The following is a 21,555-nucleotide window of genomic DNA, read 5'->3' as shown; positions in this document are numbered from 1 at the left end:
TACCATTGTTGTGAAAGCTGGTTGCCTGTTTTTTTTCAAAGTTTATTAATATTGAATGTATCACATGTTTTCAAATCGCACCAAACTCGAAACTTGACCTTAACAACACACATGACAAGTGTGAAGCCAATATCTGTGTGTTACACAGACAGACGGAGATGAAGAGGAATTAATAGAAACGAAACATTTATCGCATGTTTTCTTGGTACAATTTGCTGACGTCTCTGACACACAGAGGTGACATCACACTGAGCTACTTCCTGCAAAGCTTCTCAGATTTTGGTGTCAGTTTCCTAGAATCAAGAAGCAAGTGGCCTTCACTCTACACAAATATTTAGCTGCCTGTCACACAAGGAGAAATCCATCACACACACACTTCCAGTTCTATTGAGATTAAATATTCTTGTTCACGTTTTGACTTTAGTGTGTTCACTCCGCAGCAGAACTGCTACCAGAAGGAGGCAGTGCTGAGGCCCGAGAACAACCAGGTCATCAACCTCACCACCAGCTACACCTGGTCCGGCTGTGTGGTAAGAATGCACATGCATTATGCACACGCACGTAAACAGAGCAGCATCTCTCATGTCGGCAAGCGTCCATCCTGCGAGAGGGCCCCTGAGCAAGACACCCACTGTAATCTGTTGTTATATACTGAATGTATTATTAATTAACCATGACCTCTCTGTGTCGGGGTAATCTTTATGTCCTCTGCTGATTTTTCTTTTGTAATGCCAAAATGCCAAGAGTATCGAGTCCGAGGAGTCCCAGCAAATGATATTTTTTATTCTTGTGCTCACACAGACAATTTAGTTAAGTCATGCCTGGCCGATGCTTTGAAGACAACACTTAGTTTATAGCTTTCAAGAGTTTGTTAATTTCTCAAGTATTATAATTGAAACACAGTCGCCTGAGCCTGTTTTCCTTCAGTGTGTGCAGCAAATGATTTCTGAAAATCCTGTGTCTCTGCAAGAGCAACACGAATTTCATGATTAGCTGAGTTTTCTCCATGCTATGGTACAAATATCATTTTTTGGGACTTCAGGGGCTCAGTTCAAGAGAGATTTTAAAGAGGAAAACAAAGATAGCAAGAGATAATGGGCTGTAATGTGTTTTCCTAACGTTGCACTGACGCACACTTTTCCACTGCTGATGATGCAGCCCAGTCAACCAGAAAGGCTTTGAAAGATCTTCTCTCTCCTTTCACACCTTTCTTTATTTATTATTTTTAAATATTCCTCTTATCTCCTTTTCAATAAGCAGCACAATGTGTTTGTTTATCACATTAGGGAAGTGTGATTGCCAGCATCGCTCTGTTGTCGCAGCAATTTGTGGATCTTGTTGCCATATTTCAGACTATATTGGGACATGAATATGTTCATATCTCGATATATCAGGCTCCCACTCTATTGTGATAATTCAGTGCTTCCCTGAGGTAAACAAATGTCACCTTTTTAGATCGCAACATCCTTTGTGCATCACTTCCCTTTCGTTTCCTCTCTCTCTCAGGTGGAGGGAGACGGGGACGAGGAGGTTCTGAGCTGCGTGGGCGGCCGTAGCTTCCGCTCGGTGAGGGAGAGATGGTGGTACATCGCTCTCAGCAAATGTGGGGTAAGCACTGACCCTCTGACCCAAACTGGCTCTCCCTCGCTACAAGGGCAGGTGCACTACCGGGTGGTTACCATGGCGATGCACCACTCTTATCGCACAGACCGACTCAGGAGGGTTTAAATGCGGCCGTGTAGTCACTGCGTCTGTGTTCTGCCTCGCTCCAGATAAACAAGCGTCATCATCCACGTCAACCGTCCATCAAAAGTGAAGATAGATTAACGATGGGGGATTAGTGATGAGAAAGAGTTTCGTGCACGTCGTAGACGTCGAAAACTCGCGATGAAATTAAGTAAAAAATGTCAAAAAAACCTGCTATTTTCACACTTAAAATATATAAATAATGGAGTCACGGTTTTGCAGTCAAGCAAATAACGATTTCAGGTGCAAGCAGTGGCATCAGATATTCAAATTGGAAAACTCAGGCAAAAATATATCCAGCCCCCCCCCGAAGAAGGCTCAGTGGATTGCTGGATGTTTTAAGGCTACTATTTGTGCTGGCTCCTGATACATTTTAAATCAACCTGAGCATAATTTTTGTCTCAGCATGCGCTTTCCCATTTGAGCATTTTACACCAGGCAGCATTTAACATTCCAGAAGTGATCTGAAAAGGCTTAATAAAAAAACTGCATTTACATTTTAACCCTGGGATTTACAGCAGGTAGGTGGGCCACTGAAGAAGTGAAAACTGATCTTGACAAAGCAAAAAATTAAGACTTCAGTGTCATGAAATTACAACTTAATCGAGATGTTTTCTTTTCTTTTAGTGGCCTTAATACTTTGTCAAAAGCGTAATTTATATTCAACTTATGATTATCAAATGCTGTTGCAGACCACCAGAACTGATTCCAAACAACTTATGTTAAATACCACTGAGCCACTCGTGCTCCAAACTCATTAGATGTTACAGCTGATCTTGTATTTGCACATCTGTCTGTGATTTGCCTCTGGACACTGAAGCATTTTATCTCTCCCAGAGACTCTCTGCTTTAAACTGTGCTAACTATGCTTTTGTAAGTGCTCAGCTGCAGCCTATTGATTAGCCAGCTTCAGGGACTTTTAAGAATTGTGTTGTTTTATAATGGGACCCAGTGTTGTGCGAATAATGCACTGGCAGAGAATGAGCAAAGAGGTGGCTGCGGTGTGTTGTTTGTTGATGTGCGTCTCATAGGGGTGTTTGTGCGTTTTTATGTTTTCGAAAGTAAGTGAGGAAAAGGGTGCTCTGAATGTGAATCACTGCACCTCTCCCTCCCTGCCTGTCAGTGTCACGCCTCTGGTCATGATTCAGATTTGTGTGTGTGTGTTAGCACTCATGCCCTTGTGTGCGGTTTCTTTTTGTAGGTTTGTTTTTGTGCTGTCGCATCATGAATGTGCCGGCTGGAGAGGGATATGATTAGAGCGGATGCTTCCTGCGGAGTGTTGTTTGGTGTCACTCCAGCGTCCACTGATGGACACGCAGCCTAATGCTGTTGGACTCGAGTATAAAAGCTCGTCTCCACTCCCAGGGACTTATGCATGCTGCGCCCTGAAGCCAATTTCCACCCCTCGTTGCTCGCCTCCTCGCATCCCTTTTGGTTTCACACCTGTCCGTCTCTCCTACCTCCGTCGCTCACAATCTTTTGCTACCCTCTCTTTCAGCGCCCTGTCACCAAGCTGTGACGAGCTCCACACCATCTCATATCTATTTACTTCTGTGTCTCCTGCTCCGCTCTGTCAGCCCGTCTCTAATTGTGTTTTTCCTCGCTGTCTCGTCGGTCTCATTTTCTTTGCCTTCTCCTCATTTGGTGCAGTTTTTCCTGGCATCCGCTCTCACATATTTCCCTCTCTTTGTTCCTGTTTCTCTCTCATCCGGCTCTTTCATGTACCTGGCATCTCAGTCTTTACCTGAGCTGAAGTGGATTTCAAAGTCTGCATCATCTCATGAGCCCTTAACACCACACAGTGTTTACTCTCGATACCAGATGTAGACTTGCCTGCATGAAATGGTCAAATATGAGGCTGATTTTGTTATTTAACATTTCCAGGCAACTTGATTAATTATAGCAGGAAAATATCGGCCGCAAAAAAATCAATATTTATCATTAGAAATATAATTGAGTTCATTGCAAATAACGGAGAGGAGGACCTCTGCCAATCAGGATGAAGGTTTATTGACATGTAAATGAAGGTCACTGAAATTTCTATGGATCTTCATGCACATATTTCACTTCATATATATTTATATAGTGTACATAAGCCATACTGTACAGCCCAGCTTTAATTCTATCTGTGTGTCGGTTTAGAGCTACAAACTTTTGGACAGATGAATAGCTCATACTGCTCTGTTATTGTCTTTCATAAAACAGTTTTGATATTTAGAGGTCTGGAACTAATTAGGTCCCATTAATTGAAAATAAACAGAAAACAGAGCAACTCAATAATGTGGCCTTGTTGCAATCAAACGCAGCAACTGTTGTCGGAGCTTCAGTTTATGAGCCGTTTATCCTTGTGGTCTTTCAAACAGAAGTGGAGAAATTGAGATCTTTGAATGGCTGTAATCAACAACTGTTTATTATGCCGGACAGAATCTGCAGCTAATAAAACAAACCCACCGCAGTAGGGAACCGAGGAAAGAGCAGAAATGAGGCTGGATGTTAATGGGAACGGCTCGGCCAGATTATTCATCTGTAGCAAACACACACAACACATCCACTGTACGTTGTCCGATTCAGAAAATTGTAATCTGTATCTTTGGTGAAGATTTAAAACACAGTCACATACAGGAAATTGATCCTCATGTTTTTATATTAGAGCCTGACCGACTTATCGCTTGGTCCATAAGAACTGGCCGATATGAACCTTTCACAGACATAAAGGTATTTGCATTTATGTTTTCTGAGCTTGACTTTAAAGACTCAGCTGCACAGACGTTTAGAATAAACTGGGCTTCCAGCTTTGAGCCGGGCCTCTCACCCAACATCAGTGCCGGAACCCACCAATATAAACTTCTGTGGCTTGGATCAAATCCCTGTTACGCTCCCAGAGGAGTAGAAGCTGTTTGGGCAGCATGTTAAAGAGACACTTAGATGGTTTGCATTAAACAGCCCTTAAAAAACATTAATATCAAGTCTTATGTGGCTCCTTGTTGCAGGTACATATACATCTCATTCTCAAGCACATTGTTCAATAGAATACAATTTGAAGACTTGATAAAATGTTTTAAAAAAAGACAAGATTATGAAGAAAGTGTTGGCATGGTGGGTACAGGATTACGGCTGCTGGTGGTACGACACTCAAATGTAAGCCAACTCTGAGCGCTTATTTACCAGGGACTCTTGAAAAGACCTTTTTAAACGCTGTTATCAGAAGCACAGGGGAACACATGATGTACAAGACTGCACAGATGTTTTTGTGAGAACACCTTCAGTGTGGAGGCGTTTTACATCTGCAACAAACAACCATCCAGTCACTGTCTGTCACACAGAGAGGAGCACGCCCTGCTGTGAAGCGCCACGTCTTCCCTGCATCTTTGTCTCTCTCTCTTTGCATTTTGCTCCTTTTCTCTTCACTCTCTACCTGCTTTTTCTTTTTTCTTCTTCAACTTTCTCCCTCTCTACATCTATCACTTTCTTTATCTCTGTCTCCCTGCTCTTTGTGTCTGTATTGATTTTTGCAGCAGTGAACGATCCATGCTTTTCGCCCTCCTTGATGGAGGGAGTGAGACGGAGTCTCAGGCTGCCAAACGAAATCAAAGTTCTTTTTTTCCCTTAGTCTCTCTTTTCCCTCGCTCCTCGGCAACAAGCGCAAACTCCATTGACTTTGAACTTGTGTGTGTGAAATGAGCTCTCTGTGCTCCGATTGTCAACCCATTTCTGTCCCCTCTCTCTTGTTCTCTGCTCCCCATCCCTCTCTTTTTTCCCTTCTCACCTCCCAAATTCTCTCTGCTTCTTTATTGGTGTGACAGCTAAAAGTGAACACGATTCCAGCGGTGGTTTTCCACACATTGTACCTTCATTTTCTCCACGGCATTCCTCCTTTCCTGCGTGTTTACATACCCAACTATTCTCTCTGTGCGTTCTCTTTCAAAACATTGCGATGTGGAACGCTACATATTTCTAATACACCCTAACAAATAATTGATATGTGTGTGGCAGTAAGAATAAATAATGGAAAAGGAGAATACTCTTCATTAAATCAGAGAAAACAGTTGCCATGGATATCTCATTTATCTCTTGTGTTAATCTGGGCCATCTTCACATTGGTAGCACGGGAGGCAGAGCTACATTCCCTTCTTGTTTCTCCTCTAACGTCCTCCACACACTGGGGGGATACTGAGGCACCTCCAGGCCAGTTTGCAAGCACAGTGATGATATAGCACAATTACACTGAGGAGCTGAATTAACAGAGTGTCCGAGCCCGATGGGGATTTGGATTTCATCTCCTCCTGGAACAAGAAAGGCTGGAAGACACTGGACTAAGTTATTTAAACTGAAAGCTGTACCATGCTGGATTTGACCTCTGCCAACTTGCACCAAGCAAGGAGTCTATAAACATTGTTGTTGATTTGTCAGAATAATTCCTGGCTCTTAATGAAAATCAGGAACGTTTAGGTTAATGTGATATTTAGAGTTCGTACAATTTGGTGCAGATCCAAATAAAAATCTGCAATTAGTGACTTTAAATGTGGTTTCACGAGAAGACTGTTGGGTGGAGGTGTGCGCGCTGAGTGCCATTCTAGTTTCTTTTTGTTATAACATAATTCATTTCACAACAACACAGAGATGCCTTATGGTTTATGGGTGTCGATATATTGATAATATGACGTTTTATTGTCCTAAATTAATGGTGCAGCCTAGATGTTTGTTTTCTTCTCTGTGATATTTATTGTATGGGATTCACAGTAGGGCTTCGACTTCTTCGCCCTATCCACATTAATCGGACAGAGAACTGAATCTCAATTTTGCGATGCCAACAAAGTCGCAGCAAGTATCAGTAACTCTCAAATATCAAAAGCTGACCTCACACGTCTTTTTAAATTTTATAATATTGTTGTACTTTTCCTAGTTTTCTACCTATTCTTTGAAATAGATCCATATACAAAATACTGTTTTGCCTCTTTTCTTTTTTTAGTGTTCTTGTTTGGCTGTTACGACATTTTATTTTTATTGTGGCAAACATGAACTTAATAAACTGAATCGATTTTGCTGGTCAAAGCTCACAGGCTCCTCACAAGCACATGTTTTGCCTTGTGAATGTGATATCTCTGGAACGCCATTAAGTGCACAAACATTCACTTGGACTCAAAGATGACCAGATTAGAATTCTGTGTCAAAGGTCATGTGACATCTCTAAACAAAAACACAAACCTCCTCACTCTACTGCAAAATGTATTAGAAATATATATAATATTTATTGAACCTTTGTTATATTGCTATTGATGAAAATTATATTGGAATAAGTATTGCTATGGTTTTATCGCCCAGCCCTATGTGCATACTCAGAATATTATCATAATATATGAATCATTATCTATAAATACCATTTTATTCAGTATCACTGTGTATCACCGGTTAAATTCCTTTTAGTTCTTAATACTTCGGCTGTCTATGCAACACTTTGAGGATCATAGACTTTAATAATAAAGTTAAATCCACCTTTCCTCTTTTTTTCGTCTACAAAAAGCTCTGTCAGCTTCATACTGAAAAGATACGAATATCATAAAAAAGTCTGAAAGCGTTGTTACTGTTCTTTGCTGTTCAGGACCATCAACCTGCAGAGTTGTCCAGTGCAGCTTTTAAGCATTAATGTGTATTTTTGTCCAGATCACAAAGCCTGTAACCTTTTTTCAACCGTGGATTATTAATCTCATCTGACATCCTTCTCTTTCTCTCTCTCCCTCTCTACTCTTTCTCCCCTCCCCTCCCTCCTCTGTCGCAGGGCGCCGGCTTGCGGCTGGAGTACGAGATGAAACTGACCAATGGCCAGTCATTCTGGACGCAGCATTTCTCCGCAGATGAGTTTGGTGAGAGTGATCAGTCAGAAAACAGAGAGATTATGGAACGAATTGCTGATGGCACAAGCCAACGCCACTTAGCACGGCCAATAAAGCACACTGAACTGAACAAATTACAATAATGACGGGACGGCTGAATGAATTAATGATGATAGATGAACTGAAAAGAAGGAATGAAAAGAAGAGGAGACCCAAGTAGCTTCTAAATGAATTATTCCTCTCTCTCTTTTAGTGTACCTCTCTCTGCTTCTTATCTAATCCAATATCCTCATCACGTACCTGCCGCTCTGTTTTTTCCATCTTCCTTAATTACCTCCTCTCTTCTTCACCTTGATATTGATTCCTTTACTTTTGATTTCTCCATCTCTCTTGCGCCTTTTGTTTTTCACCTTCCTCTGTGTTTTTCGGTCTTTCTTCTCTCATGAATTATTCTTCATCCTCTTCAGGAATCTTGGAGACGGACATCACGTTCCTGATAATATTCTTCATGGTGTTCCTCCTCTCGTGCTACTTTGCCTGTAAGTACCGTCTTGTACACTTACTGTATCTCTCTTTCTCCATCAATGATTGAGCCGCTGATTCTGACTTTCAAAGCCTGCGGCAGCCGTTAAGTGCCCTATTCTTGAGATCTCTCTATAAAGTCTACATGTTCTCTTGATGGGATAGGAGTAAGTTCTCATGTTTCCTCAGATAAGTAAAGGTGGAGCATGTGCCCATTCTCTCCCGGGAGCCGGGAGTTTGTCAGAACAGAGCGTGAGCTACAAAGATGCAGGAGTGAGAGGACGGTGAGAGCAGGGCTGGTGTTTCCGTGTAAAGGCGAACGGTTGAGTTGAGATGGTAGCGGTGGCGTTACCATCAAGAAAGCGAATTTGTCACATGAAGGTCACGGTGCAAATAACCTGCAGCAACTGAGAAGAAGAGCCCCAAGGAAGAACCAAAACTTATTCCAAACATCCTTCATGTAAAGTTTTACCACCTAGCCATCTTGTTTATCTTCTGTTTTCCCAACTGTTTAAGGTTTGGTTCACTTAAATTACAAAATACACATAATATATTTTCTTACTTATCTGTATTCATGTGGTTCCCTGTTTTCTTGATTTCTAACCCCTCAAAATTAAACCACAACGTCTTTGTGACCCCACATCACAAGGTATGGCCTTAATGTGAGGGTTGTGTAGAATAATTCATCGCTTTTCTGATTAAGTTCATAGACTGTATGTAAAGATGGATGACATGACACCTTCCCAAAGCCAAACTGTCTTGATCGCCTCCTAGTGGCTAGCTGCAGTGTAGGTCAGATCAAATCCCACCTCCTCCATGTTAGGGGATGGGACATAGGCAGTCAAATATATAGAAAGATGGTTCATGTCATTTTAGGTAGTTTTTATCACACAGATTTTTGTTCGAGTGTAAATTTTTCCGGCAGGTTTTGTTTTCATTAGTTAGCGAGATCCCACCGATGCATGCGCTCGACCAATCATGAATCAGTCTCAGCTGTCAATTATGACCTTTCTCACAGTTCTATGGCAACAAATACCTAATTAAAACCAAACCTGATGGAAAAATGAACGTCCATTTTTATAACCACTCTATGATTCAGCCATGCACAATTTTTTTAAAGAGATTTCTGCAGCCGCTGGAATAGAATTGGAGTCAACAGAGATTCAATTCAACAGCAGCATTCACACTGTGCATTCACTATTTCTTCAGTAGTTCAAATTAAAGCTATGTATAATGAATAGTAAAGCAGTTACTGCTTCTGGATGGTGATGATGTTTTTGAATTCATTTTAATGTAGTTTTAACCAAAATAAAACAAAAAAACCTTGATTGTTTTGGAGCCTCAGAGTTTTGATATCTCAAAATCTGAGCTTGTAGGAACAAAACTATCTGCATTTCTTTCGTCTCACTCGTATCTCAAAAAAGGTTTAGTAGCTGTTCAAGATCCTAAGCTTGTATCACACCGTGTTCCTCTGCAGACAGAGTTGTCCCGGGATTGTAGGATCGAGTGTCCCATAAGTCTTCATGTCTGTGTTCCAGATCAGGAGATGGATGCATATTAATGGTCGCTCCTGCTCTGTTTATCTGGCCCAGTCCCTTGTTCTTTCTTCTCTTTTGCCTCTCTCACTCTCTGTACCTCTCTCGCTCTCCGCCGCCATCTGCTAGCATATCTCCATCCTTTTTATCTCCATCCCAAACAACACACACACACACACACACACACACACACACACACACCCACACCCACACACCCCTTCATCACCTCTATCTCATTCTGTTTTTTTCCCCTGCAGACAATCTGAAGGGAAGACAGCTTCTTCACACAACCTACAAAATGTTTATGACGGCGGCAGGTGTGGAGGGTGAGAGTTTCTGTCCTGCGCACACACACACACACACACACACACACACACACACACACTCAAGATGACAATGAGCCTCTTGCGTGGCTGCAGCATCTCATACCTTAATCCCCACTTCAAGAGCTGCGATAATATCACCGTTATTAGCCTCTGAATAGAAAGTATTGCAAACAGCCGTGCTGTGCCACAGTGTTCAGTGGAGCGTGCTGTCGCTGACGAACACCCCTCTTTTTTTCTCTTGTCACCCCGTCCTCTCGTTTTTTCTCTCCTTCCCACTTATCTCGCTCCCTCTTCGTCCTCGCTATCTCGTCACCCCCCTGCAAATCTGCTCTCGATTCTTCTGCCACCCCTGAATTCCCTTCCTCCCACTTCTCTCAAGCCCTATGCTCCCTTTTCATCTCCTTTTATCAATTCCTCTGCTTTTCTGTATCACACTCCTTCCACCCATCTCTCTCCAACCCACCACCCTCTGCCCTTTCACTTTCCACTTTATCTTTCCTCTGTTCTTTATCTCTTTCTTTACATCCTCTCTCTTTCATCGCCTTCTCTTCTTCTTCTCCCATGTATTTTCCCTCCCTTCTCTTGTTTTCACATTTCTGTCCTCCCTACATCTTTTCCATTTGGCAGTGCTCAGCCTGTTGTTTCATTGTGTCTACTGGGGCCTGTATGCGAGAGATGGAGTTGGCAACGGGAGCCTGAAAATACTCGGTGAGTTATTCTCTTGCATTAGCCACTGACTGTCTGTCTGTCTGTCTGTCTCATGGACTGTCTGTCTGTCTGTCTCATGGACTGTCTGTCTGTCTGTCTGTCTGTCTGTCTCATGGACTGTCTGGTGGACTGTCTGTCTGTCTTTCTATCTGTCTGTCTGGTGGACTGTCGGTTTGTCTTTCTGTCTGTCTTTCTGATGGACTGTCTGTCTGTCTGAAGGACTGTCTGTTTGTCTTTCTGTCTGTCTGATGGACTGTCTGTCTGTCTGTCTGAAGGACTGTCTGTTTGTCTTTCTGTCTGTCTGATGGACTGTCTGTCTGTCTGTCTGAAGGACTGTCTGTCTATCTGATGGACTGTCTGTCTGTCTGTTTGTCTTTCTGTCTGTCTGTCTGAAGGACTGTCTGTTTGTCTGACTGACTGACACTGCCTCCGTGCTTGAAAATCACACCGAGCACGTGTGTGTGTGTGTGTGTGTGTGTGTGTGTGTGTGTTATCATCTTTCCACTCTGATATCACGGATTGGGAAACCACGACCTAATTACCCCTCTGTCTTCTTCTCCGTTTCTCTCTCTCTCTTCATCTCCGCCCGTCTCCAGGGAAATTACTGTTCTCCGTCAGTTTCCTGGTGTTCCTGCTGATGCTCATATTGTTGGGCAAAGGTTTCACTGTCACCAGGTAGGGGGTGTGCTGTTGTTTTTTCGTACCTTCTGTGTGTGTGTGTGTGTGGGTGTGTATTTTGTTTGAGCCTTGATGTATCTGTGTTTACTCGAGCCCTGTCAGCCGTCTGCAGCTGTGTTTATGCTTCCTCTGTCTCTCACTGTCAGGCCGCGCTGTCACAGTCATAACACTATCTCCTGACGTGCCAGTGTTAGGTGTCACTCAAAAAGTCAGTTAGTACTCTGGAGCTGATGGTGTGGATGAACACCTGATGCTGCTCCGATGGGAACCTTTGTGTTTTTACGCCAGTCGAAGGACGACCTTTACCCCAAAAACCCGACTGACACATTTTGTGGTTTGCTCCTTCTCAGTCGACACATTTTTCACTTTTACTCCACTACACATATCAGCAAATATCTGTACTTTCTACTTCACTATATTTTTACAAAGCACTGTGTTACATGTTGTTTTAAATATTTTTAAAAGTAATCGATAAGGATCCATTAATCCAATCAGAGCGGGCCGGTTACATTAGATCCACACTCACCTGGCTGTCGTTGCTCTTTCTCATTGTCCATTTCCAGTTTCAAACTCTAGTTGTCAGTCTGAAAAAAACCATCATGCCAGCTGCTCTTGAAATGTTGTTACATTTCTGCCGATATATTCCAACAAGCTGCTCTCTTGGTAGGTTTTATGTGAGGGCTGTGCACTGCACAATCAAAAGCTAGTTAAATTGCATTTCAACAGGTTTTTGAGTTTGAGTGGCGATGAGTCATCATCTGAACCCCTGCTCATAGTTTGAAGGTTGGCCCTGCTTCAGGTTCAATTGATCTCCGCAGAGGTTTTTCCACACTGAACTTTATAAAGTGAAAACTGAACTTGCAAAATTGAAGCTGGCGTTTTCCACTCCAGGATTACATCCTCCTGGGTTCAGGAGATGCTGTGATCGCTTAGACCTTTCTCTTAGACTTCTCTCAACCTTCATGAAAGCCCTGTGAAAAATCTTAAATTTACCATTGAGTTAAAAACACGGCTGTTTATCTGCTGCGACTGATGGAGTCGACAGTTTGGTGATAATTACCAGTCAACTCTGATACGTTTCTCTGGTGTGTGCGGTGCTAATTTACTCTGAGCTAAAGTACGTTTTGCTGAAATGCTTCTTTTTGTCAACTGCAAATAATGAAGCATTAGTTTTTTGCTTTTGTGATGCAAAACAACACAGTCTTTTCACAGCCTGTCGTGTCCATGAATCTTATCCCGCACAGATTTATCCTACACTTGAAGAGCTCTGTGCTTTATGCTGTGTGGTTTTGCAAAGTTGCGTTTGAGACGCAGCTTTCTTTGCCTGAGTATAAAGGACCAAATGGATGTTTTTGTGTGTTTGTTCCCTCTCTCCCTCCCATGTGTGTTTCTTTCCGTGGTTCTTTGTTTCTTATCTTCCTCTAACTCGTGTGTCACCTCTGACCCTTTTGGTTTTATCCATCTGTGTCAGGGCGAGGATCAGTCACAGTGGGTCGGTGAAGTTGAGCATTTACATGACAGTCTACACAATCACCTACGTCATTCTCTTCATCTACGAGGCAGAGGTACACACACACACACACACACACACACACACACACACACACACACACACTGCATTATTTAACAACTGTACCTGAGAAGATAACAAATCATAGATCAGTGAAGGTTTCTTTAAAGTTCCATAGATGTACTTTCTCATTAATTATACTTGTGTCTTCATGTTCTGTATGTGAAACTGAATTCTCCGTGTTGATGCATATGAGCCTATGAATTAATAACACACTCGGAGAGTTACAGTTACTCTGCGTGTTTCTGCCGAGGCTCCAACGGCAGCAGTCAGATGTAATGATGGTACATTTGGGGACAGTGGATTACAGTCTTTGAATTCAGCATGGTAATGACCCAGTGGGAATAGTGCAATGGGAAGTATCTGTGCTATATTTAATGCAGGAGCCTATAGCCATCTCTCACACTGCAATATGTGGATCTGAAGCAGTGTCATTTATCTGCTGCCTGCCCTCTTGCATGTTCCCCGCTATTAAAGAGCTCAAAACACTGGGGAGCTCCGGCTAAAAATACGCTAAACTAGGTTACAATTGGAACTGAAATGTAGACCTGAAGCGTGTTCCTGGGGCCGGGCTCTGGTTGCCATGTTGGATCCCAAGAAGCTCCACACGGAGCAGTCAGACCTATGCATTATGTAGCAAGAGTAACCCTGTATGGCTAATGCTACCCTGTCACTGGACTGTGAAATGCAATCCAGCATCTGCAGCAGTAGGTGCATGTGCCGCATACACACACACACACACACACACACACACACACACACACACACACACACACACACACACACACTCATACACAGACCAATGACCTACTTGTGGAGAAGTGTCAATGTCAAACACTCTCACAGAACACTACAAGCTGGGTTTTGGCTCGGACATTGCAGTGCATCAGCTGAACCATGAGCAATCCATCTTAGTAATTAGGGCACAGGCTAAATGTGAAGCCAAGAAAACAGACACTTATACTTTGTGTAAAAGTTTAGCTCATTTATAAATGTGTGTGTTCATTTTGGTATAACTTCTCGTGTTCCTGTGCCAGTTCTTTGACCCAGGTGAAGTGCTGTACGCCTACGACAGCCCCGCAGGTTACGGGCTGATGGGCCTCCAGCTGCTGGCCTACGTGTGGTTCTGCTACGCCGTGCTGGTCTCCCTGAAACACTACCCAGAGAAACAGCCCTTCTACGTCCCCTTCTTCACCACGTACACACTATGGTGAGACTCCCACAGCTTCCCCTCTACTCTCTAATATCATCTGAACCAGAGGCTGCAGGTGTAGAGAAAATAAAACATTTAGCCGTGTGAGGTTCCTTCAATTTGAATATTTTATGCGCACGAGATCACGGCACCGCAGTGAAAAGTTGTTTAACGTTACACCTCCCTTCTGCAGCATTGAGTGCCCAACCTCTGAGCTCCAGTCGCACAGATGATTATACGTCAATGAGTGATTGCGAGAAGAAAATATATTTTTTTACTCTCCCTTATTAAAATAATTTATGCTGCCATATATGTGTGTGCAGAATAGTTAAAGCTTTGTACTAGAAAGAACATATACTGCTCAGCCTCTCTGCCTTTCGCTCTTTGTGTATAATACCATGAGGGTAAATGAAGGGTAGATTACAAAGACTAATATTATCTCTGTATTTCTCTCATTGCCGCAACTATCTCCCGCCTCATTATCCTGCCTCTCACATCCTCTTGTCTTTATCTCTCCCCGTGTGCGTTGCATCCCCATCTCCTTTTTCTTCTCATCATCAAACCATCCTTGCATCTTTTAAAAAAAAACATGTTTATTATAAATGTACTCGCTTGCCTCCCTCAGGTTTTTCGCAGTGCCCGTCATGGCTCTGATCGCCAACTACGGGATTCCTCGCTGGGCCCGGGAGAAGATCGTCAACGGGATTCAGCTCGGCATCCACCTCTACGCTCACATCGTGTTTCTCGTTCGTATCTCTCTCTCTCTCTCTCTCACACACGCAGGCACACGCACTCATGCACGCCCTTCCTCTTCCACATAGTTCACATCACTCAAGTCATTATTGCCACCGTCATTCATACATTATTCACCAACTTTGAGTCATAAACGCCTCATGCTGATTGTCTCCTCCACACATCATTATCTAGCTCGTCTTCACCTTCGACACATTGGGCTTAATTAATGGGCCGTACTGCTCACGCAAATTTCCTTTTTATATTCCTGCTCAGTGCATGCATGTCAATTCCACCTCTCACTTGGACCTCAGGTGCTCTGGTTATGTGTTAGATCTTTTTATTTTATCCTTTCCCTCTCAGGTTATCACACGGCCCTCAGCAGCCAATAAGAACTTCCCCTATCATGTTCGGACATCCCAGATTGGGATCCTGCTGTCCAGTCCAAAGGGGGGCGAGGGGGGAGAGAGTTTCCCCCATCATGCTTACGGAAACAGCTCCTTCCTGGGAGATTCTCAACCAAACTTCACTGAGCTATTCTCCATCCAATCAGTGAGTTGAATCATAGCATTTTTGGAGGCATGTTGGACATCCTGGATTTAAGTAGGAGTTATAGCTCATGTTCTGTATATGAGTTAATATTCTGTTTATGCTTTCTCCTAATCGTTTTTTAATTCTCTCTCTCAATGTAATTAGATTAATCTCAGTTGTGCATATTTTGTTGTGAAAACTGCAAAAATGCTTGTGTTTAACCCAGCTTGAAATTAACTGTCTCATCAACAAAGCCTTGTATTTGAAGGAGTCAGTGTAAAAATACAGTTCGTAAGGAGACATGCGTGCAGGGATTGTTTCTTGGCGGCAACTTTCATCTCCTCCTGTGGGCGTCAGGTGAATGACAGTTAGCACAGCCTGACATAGCACGTGCGCTGATACAAAAACACTAAGCAACAAGGAAATAATGATTAAACAGAAATTCTGACAAGACCAAATTAAGACGTCATGTTTGCTGTGATGAATCATCGAGCTTGGGGAACTTTTATATCTGTGCATATAGCTTTTTCACACTGAACAGGGATGAGTGACAGAAGAAGAGCTCTGAATTTGCAGAGATACTGGTAGAACATGCAGAGAGCAGCAGGAGCGATAAACATGCACGCAACATGCGCGCTCACGTGAGACGTCTCGGCCACTGTACTTTGCACAAAGTTGACAAAATGCATCATCTATCAATGCAATGCAACTAAAAGCATTTATCGGATAAGAAAGTGTTCAAACTTGTATGAAGTTACATGGCAGCAGTCAATAGACACAAAATATAATATAAAAGTAAAATATAAAAGTGCGGTGGAAAAAACAACACGTTTTTAATTTATATTTGAACGTGGCTCAGAATAAAAGCAGTTCCCTCTGCTGTTCCTAAGCCATTATGTGTTTTATAACCTGGCGCTCAAAATCGATTTTCTAAATGAGTGCCAGTGTAAACAGTAGTTATGGGCCCTCCTCTCTTGGTTCTTGCTAGAAATCTGGCAGCATAATTGATGCATTTGCTGCAGACGTCTAATTGGAAGACACTGGCAGGACCAGGCTTGAGTGCGGCTGCTTAAGAAAGTCTAATAAAACACTATCGTTTAAAACTTGGCCTTTAGTCTTTATAGCCTTGAAATCAAGGTGGGAGATAACAGACTCTACTCTTTGTTGTCGAACAGATAGCTCTGCATCTCGTCCTTCTTTAAGTGAAGGAAATGTAGTTGCAGTTGACTACTTGCATTGTCGCAGTGAGTCTATTACACCGGGGGTTGTTTGGTGAAGGAACACAGTAAATCTCTAGTTCTATTGTTTTGCAGAAATTGGCCAGGAGGGCAAATTCTGAGGTTATCACAGCAGGTTTGTGCTTTGTTGTCCCGAGCCAAATTGAAAAACGTCAAATAAAAGAAATGTATCATTTGTTTTCCAAAATGGGTAAAATTTTAAAAGAATAAAATACTGTTAGGTTCTTTTTGAAATTCACCATGTCTCATGCTAAGGGATTTGAAATTAAACGACAGTCAAAACAAGTCCTTATAACTGATATACAGATGTTGCAGTTCTAATCATTAGGACGAATGTGTTTAGCACTTTGAGGTTAGGGGCTAATTCAATCATCACATTTCAGCTGAATTATTCTGCCATCAGGTGATGTCATCATGATGTCTTTTTTAGCAATTATCGTTTGTCAATTTAATGATTCAAAACAAGATGCAATTAAAAAGGAATAACCCTAACCCTTTACTGTAATTCATAACAGTGAGGCACATTATATTGCTTTGATTTTCAATGGTTGGGTAATTTTCAATTAATCTGCAAGACGAAATGCTTCATCATGTGAGAATTCACGGATTTTTCTTGTCATGCATTACATACACTAATGCAGTGCCCGTTCTAAACCTGCCGGTTTGGAATGAGCTGATTTCCTTGTCCTGTGTTGATGCCGGTTGCAGGTTATTATCTGAAACTGTAAAAGGGACCTGCAGTAAAAGAGCTGCGGCAAATAAAGACCGTCTGCAGGACTCAGTCCACAAAACCCTGAAGCTCCACCACTGCTACAGAGTGCTGGTTGATTGTTTATTCAGTGTTTGTGAATATTGAATTGATTATTATTTTTACATTCCAAGTGTGAAGCCGATAACATGAACAGTTAGAGATTTCTGGAATGATTTGATGGATATAGATAGATGGATGATAGATAGATGGATGGATGGATGGATAGATAGATAGATGATGTAAAAACTGTCTTATATCTTTCAACCACGTCCTCCAGGCCTAAGTGAAGGTCGGCAGTAAGTTCTGGTTTGATGAGCTGTAGTGTGTGGAGAGTAAGAGGTCAGCAAACCCAGGTCATGTGCAATTTACCCTGACCCATAAAACCCTGACAGCTTGTGATGTATTGTGTGCTGTTACTGACCAGGTTTCTCAAAGGTCCTAGTTTCTGTAACATATATTCTGAGGATCAAGTTCAAAAGAGCCAAACTATCATGTTCCTCCCTCCAGGATCCAGTGAAGACGGTGGAGGAGACGGTGGCCTGTAAAGGACCGGAGGTGCCGAGGAACAGCGAGCAGAAGATCATCACCACTGCCGCTGACCTGATGTCGATATTGCCCCCGCCTCCGATACCCCCCCGCCTGGCCGCACGCTCACCCCCGCTCCCGCCCCGGCTCCCCTCGTTCACCGAATATTTCAGCATGCAGGGGGGAGGGGGGTTCGGAACCAAGGCGTGAGAAGGAGAAAAGGTCAGGAGAGAGGGGGACGAGGGGAGGCATGGAGGGAACGGACAGAATGACAATTTAAAAAAAAGGAAAAGTGGAAATCAGACAAAAGGGACAGCCAAGAAAAAGTTGGAGATTGGAAGGATGAAGAAGAGAAATCATCAGAGCAGTGAATCCCTAAACGGTACCTTTCCACCTGTGAATGGAAATAACCTGCTGGAGGAGTAAAGGCTGTGAGATAGCTGAGCTTGTTAAAGAATAAAGAAGCAATAAATATTTGATGCTGACCAGTAAAAGGCACACAGGGAGAAAGATGACAAAGTGGATGTAGCCAGAGCAATAGAATGATAGCTGTGCAAGATGCGGAAATGAACAAAGTTCTTGAAATACTTTTATTCAAAAATTCATGAGGCGGTGATGGTGTGCCTGGAAGAGTTTGTAAATAGCTAAAACCGGAGAGAGCTCCCACTATATCGAGTTTTATTGGAAAAAAAAAAAAAAGGGAAATTTGTTTTCATGGGTTTTTTCCACATCATTAAATTCCAGTTGGTGCTGTGACCATTGAAAACTCTCATTCCATTCAAATGATCATGTAAAAGAAAAAGAGCCTTTTTTATGTTTGGCATATTTTGATAAAACATAGATATTTACTCTCAATGGAGTTTGTCGGGTTAATTTATATTCTAATATGCCTTTAATATAGCAGCTGGTTATTCTGGTTTGATATGCTGATGTGTAAATGTAAAGCGTAATGTTTACTGTGGGCACTTCTAGGTACTCGTAAAAAAAAAAAGCATGTTTGTATTGTATTTCCTGTCCAAAAAGCTGATACATGTATTCCCCCCCGTGATCATACAATATTTGCTAATTGTGTGTATTGAAATCTATACTTTTGTAAATACATACAATAGGCTATAGTATATTTTTGACAGGTGAAATTCTGATGTTATTCCAAGCGAAACCTTCATGTGCTGTCGAAAGAAATACAGATTATTACGATGCTGTCTTGGTTTTCGTAGGGAGTGCAGAACATGCCTGATCAAAAATGTCATCTCTGTGTATGTAGACGTTGGTGAATGTACTGATGCAATACGGCACAAGGACAGGGATGATTTTCAAGTTACTGGAACACTGTAGTTCACCTTTGAACTGTCTGCTCAGCTTACATCCGCGACACGTCCCTGATTAAACAGGAGGCTTTTTTTCTTTTTTTTAAAAAATACAAGTAACTTCATCCTCACTCCTGTCTAGTACCCGGATCATGAATAAATATATGAATATATATAAATATATAACTATTTGTCAGCTTTTCGGCCTTGAATGTTCAAACCATACGAAAAGCTGAGCAAATATTTTAGTTTTATATCTCCTAACATTGAGCGATGATGAAAAAAAGCCTTGTTGATGAACTGTGAAAACACAACTGTACATTTTGTCTGTCCTGCATGGAGCACTTTAATGTTCCTGGTCTTAGTCTGTTTATTATTCGTGATGATGTCACCTTAATACGACTGCTTTGAAACCTGTACCCACACCACATCGTGTAGTATTCCACGTGCATACGCCTGTAAATACAGTCTGAGCGTCATCGACTGTCCGGATTCTTTAGAGAACGTATCTGAGTTTACAACCAGCTTCTGGCAAAAATCAGCGACAGGGGAACCAACAAATCCAACAGCATTATCTTGACAATTCTGATTCTTAAAATCAGTGGGACTCTGCTGCACAGCCCGCAGATGTATCAGTGGCCGTCTTGCTGTAATGGAGCATTGTAGGATGTTAGGACCGTGGTGTGTAACTTGTCAGAGTGTAGTCAAGAGGTGTAACTTGATACTTGAATACTAGACGTTATTTCTGATTGTGTCTGGTTTATATTTGGCACGTCTGCCATTTTGTCTGCTGTTGCCTGATGCTACGGTTGCCATGACTCGACTGGACGACTCTACTGTTGCATCACTGCTTCGATCTTACAGATGTTGACATTTAAATGACAGGACTGACACACACACAGACGCACACACACACACACACACTCTCAGACGCACACGGGGGTGAGACGTTGAAGAAAAGAGATTATGTATGCATGACAGAAAACAGCACAGCTTACTGGCTACTCAGAGCGATCTGGTTAAGAGCACATCACTGAAGCACTGTTCAGATGCATTTTAATGGTGTCAAATGATGATTCTATATACGCTGTACATAAACACCTTTTGCCAAAATAATAAAAAAAATATGGTTTTATTAGAAAGATTGGTTGCATTTGTGTGTGTGTGCGTGTGTTGTTTGGCTCCTGCGTTAACAAGTGAGGGTGTTTGTGTTCTAGTTACGACAAGGGCATGTGTCCAAAGGGGTAAATTTAATATCTGTAAATCATATTTAGAATCTGTTCTCATTACAAGAGTCCATTAAAGTAAAACACCACAGGGACAGACTCCAGGCTGGTCACAGGCTGATGTAGGCTATAGCCTAATTATTTCTCAGTCACCGCCAGTTTCCCGCTCTGTGACTGTGGAAGTGCGCGGTCACAACAAACTGTTTGTCCCTGTTCTTTCCAGGAAGGGTCTAATGGCTCTCAGACGAATCTTGCCACAATCTAATCAAACTTATTTCACTGTTGGGTAAAAAAAAAAAAGTGTGATGTTCAATTCAGTTATTTTCTCCACAAAGTCCTTTTCCATCAAATCTGATCCAATATGACAGTCCAATACAATATATACTGTAAATACGCCCTCGGTTCATCTATTCCACTTCAGTTTAAATGAGACTTGACTTGTGGGTTTGTGTTATAATGCATTATATAGTTTGGAGCTCTATTATTTGTTCACCATGACAAAACAAATAATGAAAACATTGTGCAATATGCTGCAGCTTGATGGATGATCCTCACTGCTGACACTGACTCGTCATAAAGGATTTCCACAGTCTTCACTAAATTAAATGTCAAGATGTTTTAAGACCTTTTCAACAACACAAAGAACAACGTTTAACAGCTCGTCACTGTTATAAGGCCATAGAATAACAACAAGAACCAGATTATAATTAATTAGTAATTAATCAAATACATTATTGCTAATGTCAAACACCTTCCCAACTGTATTTAACAATAATTCCTGGTTTATAATAATCTATTAACATGACCTGGACGGACAATGGAAAATGTATAGATTGATTAACTTATTAGAAATATATTAAGTTAAAGTCCTTATTTTAAAGAGTCCTGCAGTGTGACAGTATTTGTATCAGGTAATAAGGATAGTTAGTAACATTTGGTATATATTTATATATACGTGCTGCAGTGGAGCTGCTTGTAGTTTTTCTGTGTGACATGATGATGCAGTGGTTAGCACGCACCTCACAGCAGAGGGTTCTGGATTCTAACCTGTGTGATCGAATCGGTGTTCTCCCTGTTTGTGTGGGTTTTGTCTGGGTACTCAGGTTTCCTCCCACAGTCCAGAGACGTGTAGATTGA

The 21,555-nt window shown here is 42.0% G+C and overlaps 1 protein-coding gene across 2 annotated transcripts in view; it reads left to right on the top strand.

Moving 5' to 3' along the window:
- The window catches only part of tmem145 (transmembrane protein 145), a 33,584-nt gene extending 13,250 nt beyond the window's left edge, over positions 1–20,334 (top strand). Inside the window, exons 4-15 of one of the 2 annotated variants that reach the window (XM_020093520.2) lie at positions 444–530; positions 1,507–1,608; positions 7,523–7,607; positions 8,045–8,116; positions 9,892–9,960; positions 10,588–10,668; positions 11,265–11,343; positions 12,818–12,911; positions 13,954–14,126; positions 14,734–14,854; positions 15,204–15,392; positions 17,868–20,334. In XM_020093520.2, coding sequence (XP_019949079.1) covers positions 444–530; positions 1,507–1,608; positions 7,523–7,607; positions 8,045–8,116; positions 9,892–9,960; positions 10,588–10,668; positions 11,265–11,343; positions 12,818–12,911; positions 13,954–14,126; positions 14,734–14,854; positions 15,204–15,392; positions 17,868–18,095 — 1,380 coding nt within the window. In that variant the 3' untranslated portion in view covers positions 18,096–20,334. Of the gene's footprint in view, positions 1–440; positions 531–1,506; positions 1,609–7,522; positions 7,608–8,044; positions 8,117–9,891; positions 9,961–10,587; positions 10,669–11,264; positions 11,344–12,817; positions 12,912–13,953; positions 14,127–14,733; positions 14,855–15,203; positions 15,393–17,867 lie in introns of both variants that reach the window. The other variant, XM_020093519.2, reaches the window with a different exon arrangement.
- Positions 20,335–21,555: the final 1,221 nt, after the last annotated feature.

This window comes from Paralichthys olivaceus, chromosome 13 (assembly GCF_024713975.1).
Source record: "Paralichthys olivaceus isolate ysfri-2021 chromosome 13, ASM2471397v2, whole genome shotgun sequence".
Lineage (NCBI taxonomy): Eukaryota > Metazoa > Chordata > Actinopteri > Pleuronectiformes > Paralichthyidae > Paralichthys > Paralichthys olivaceus.
The sequence above is the reverse complement of the archived record's forward strand: the minus strand, read 5'-3'. Positions and strand labels throughout refer to the sequence as shown.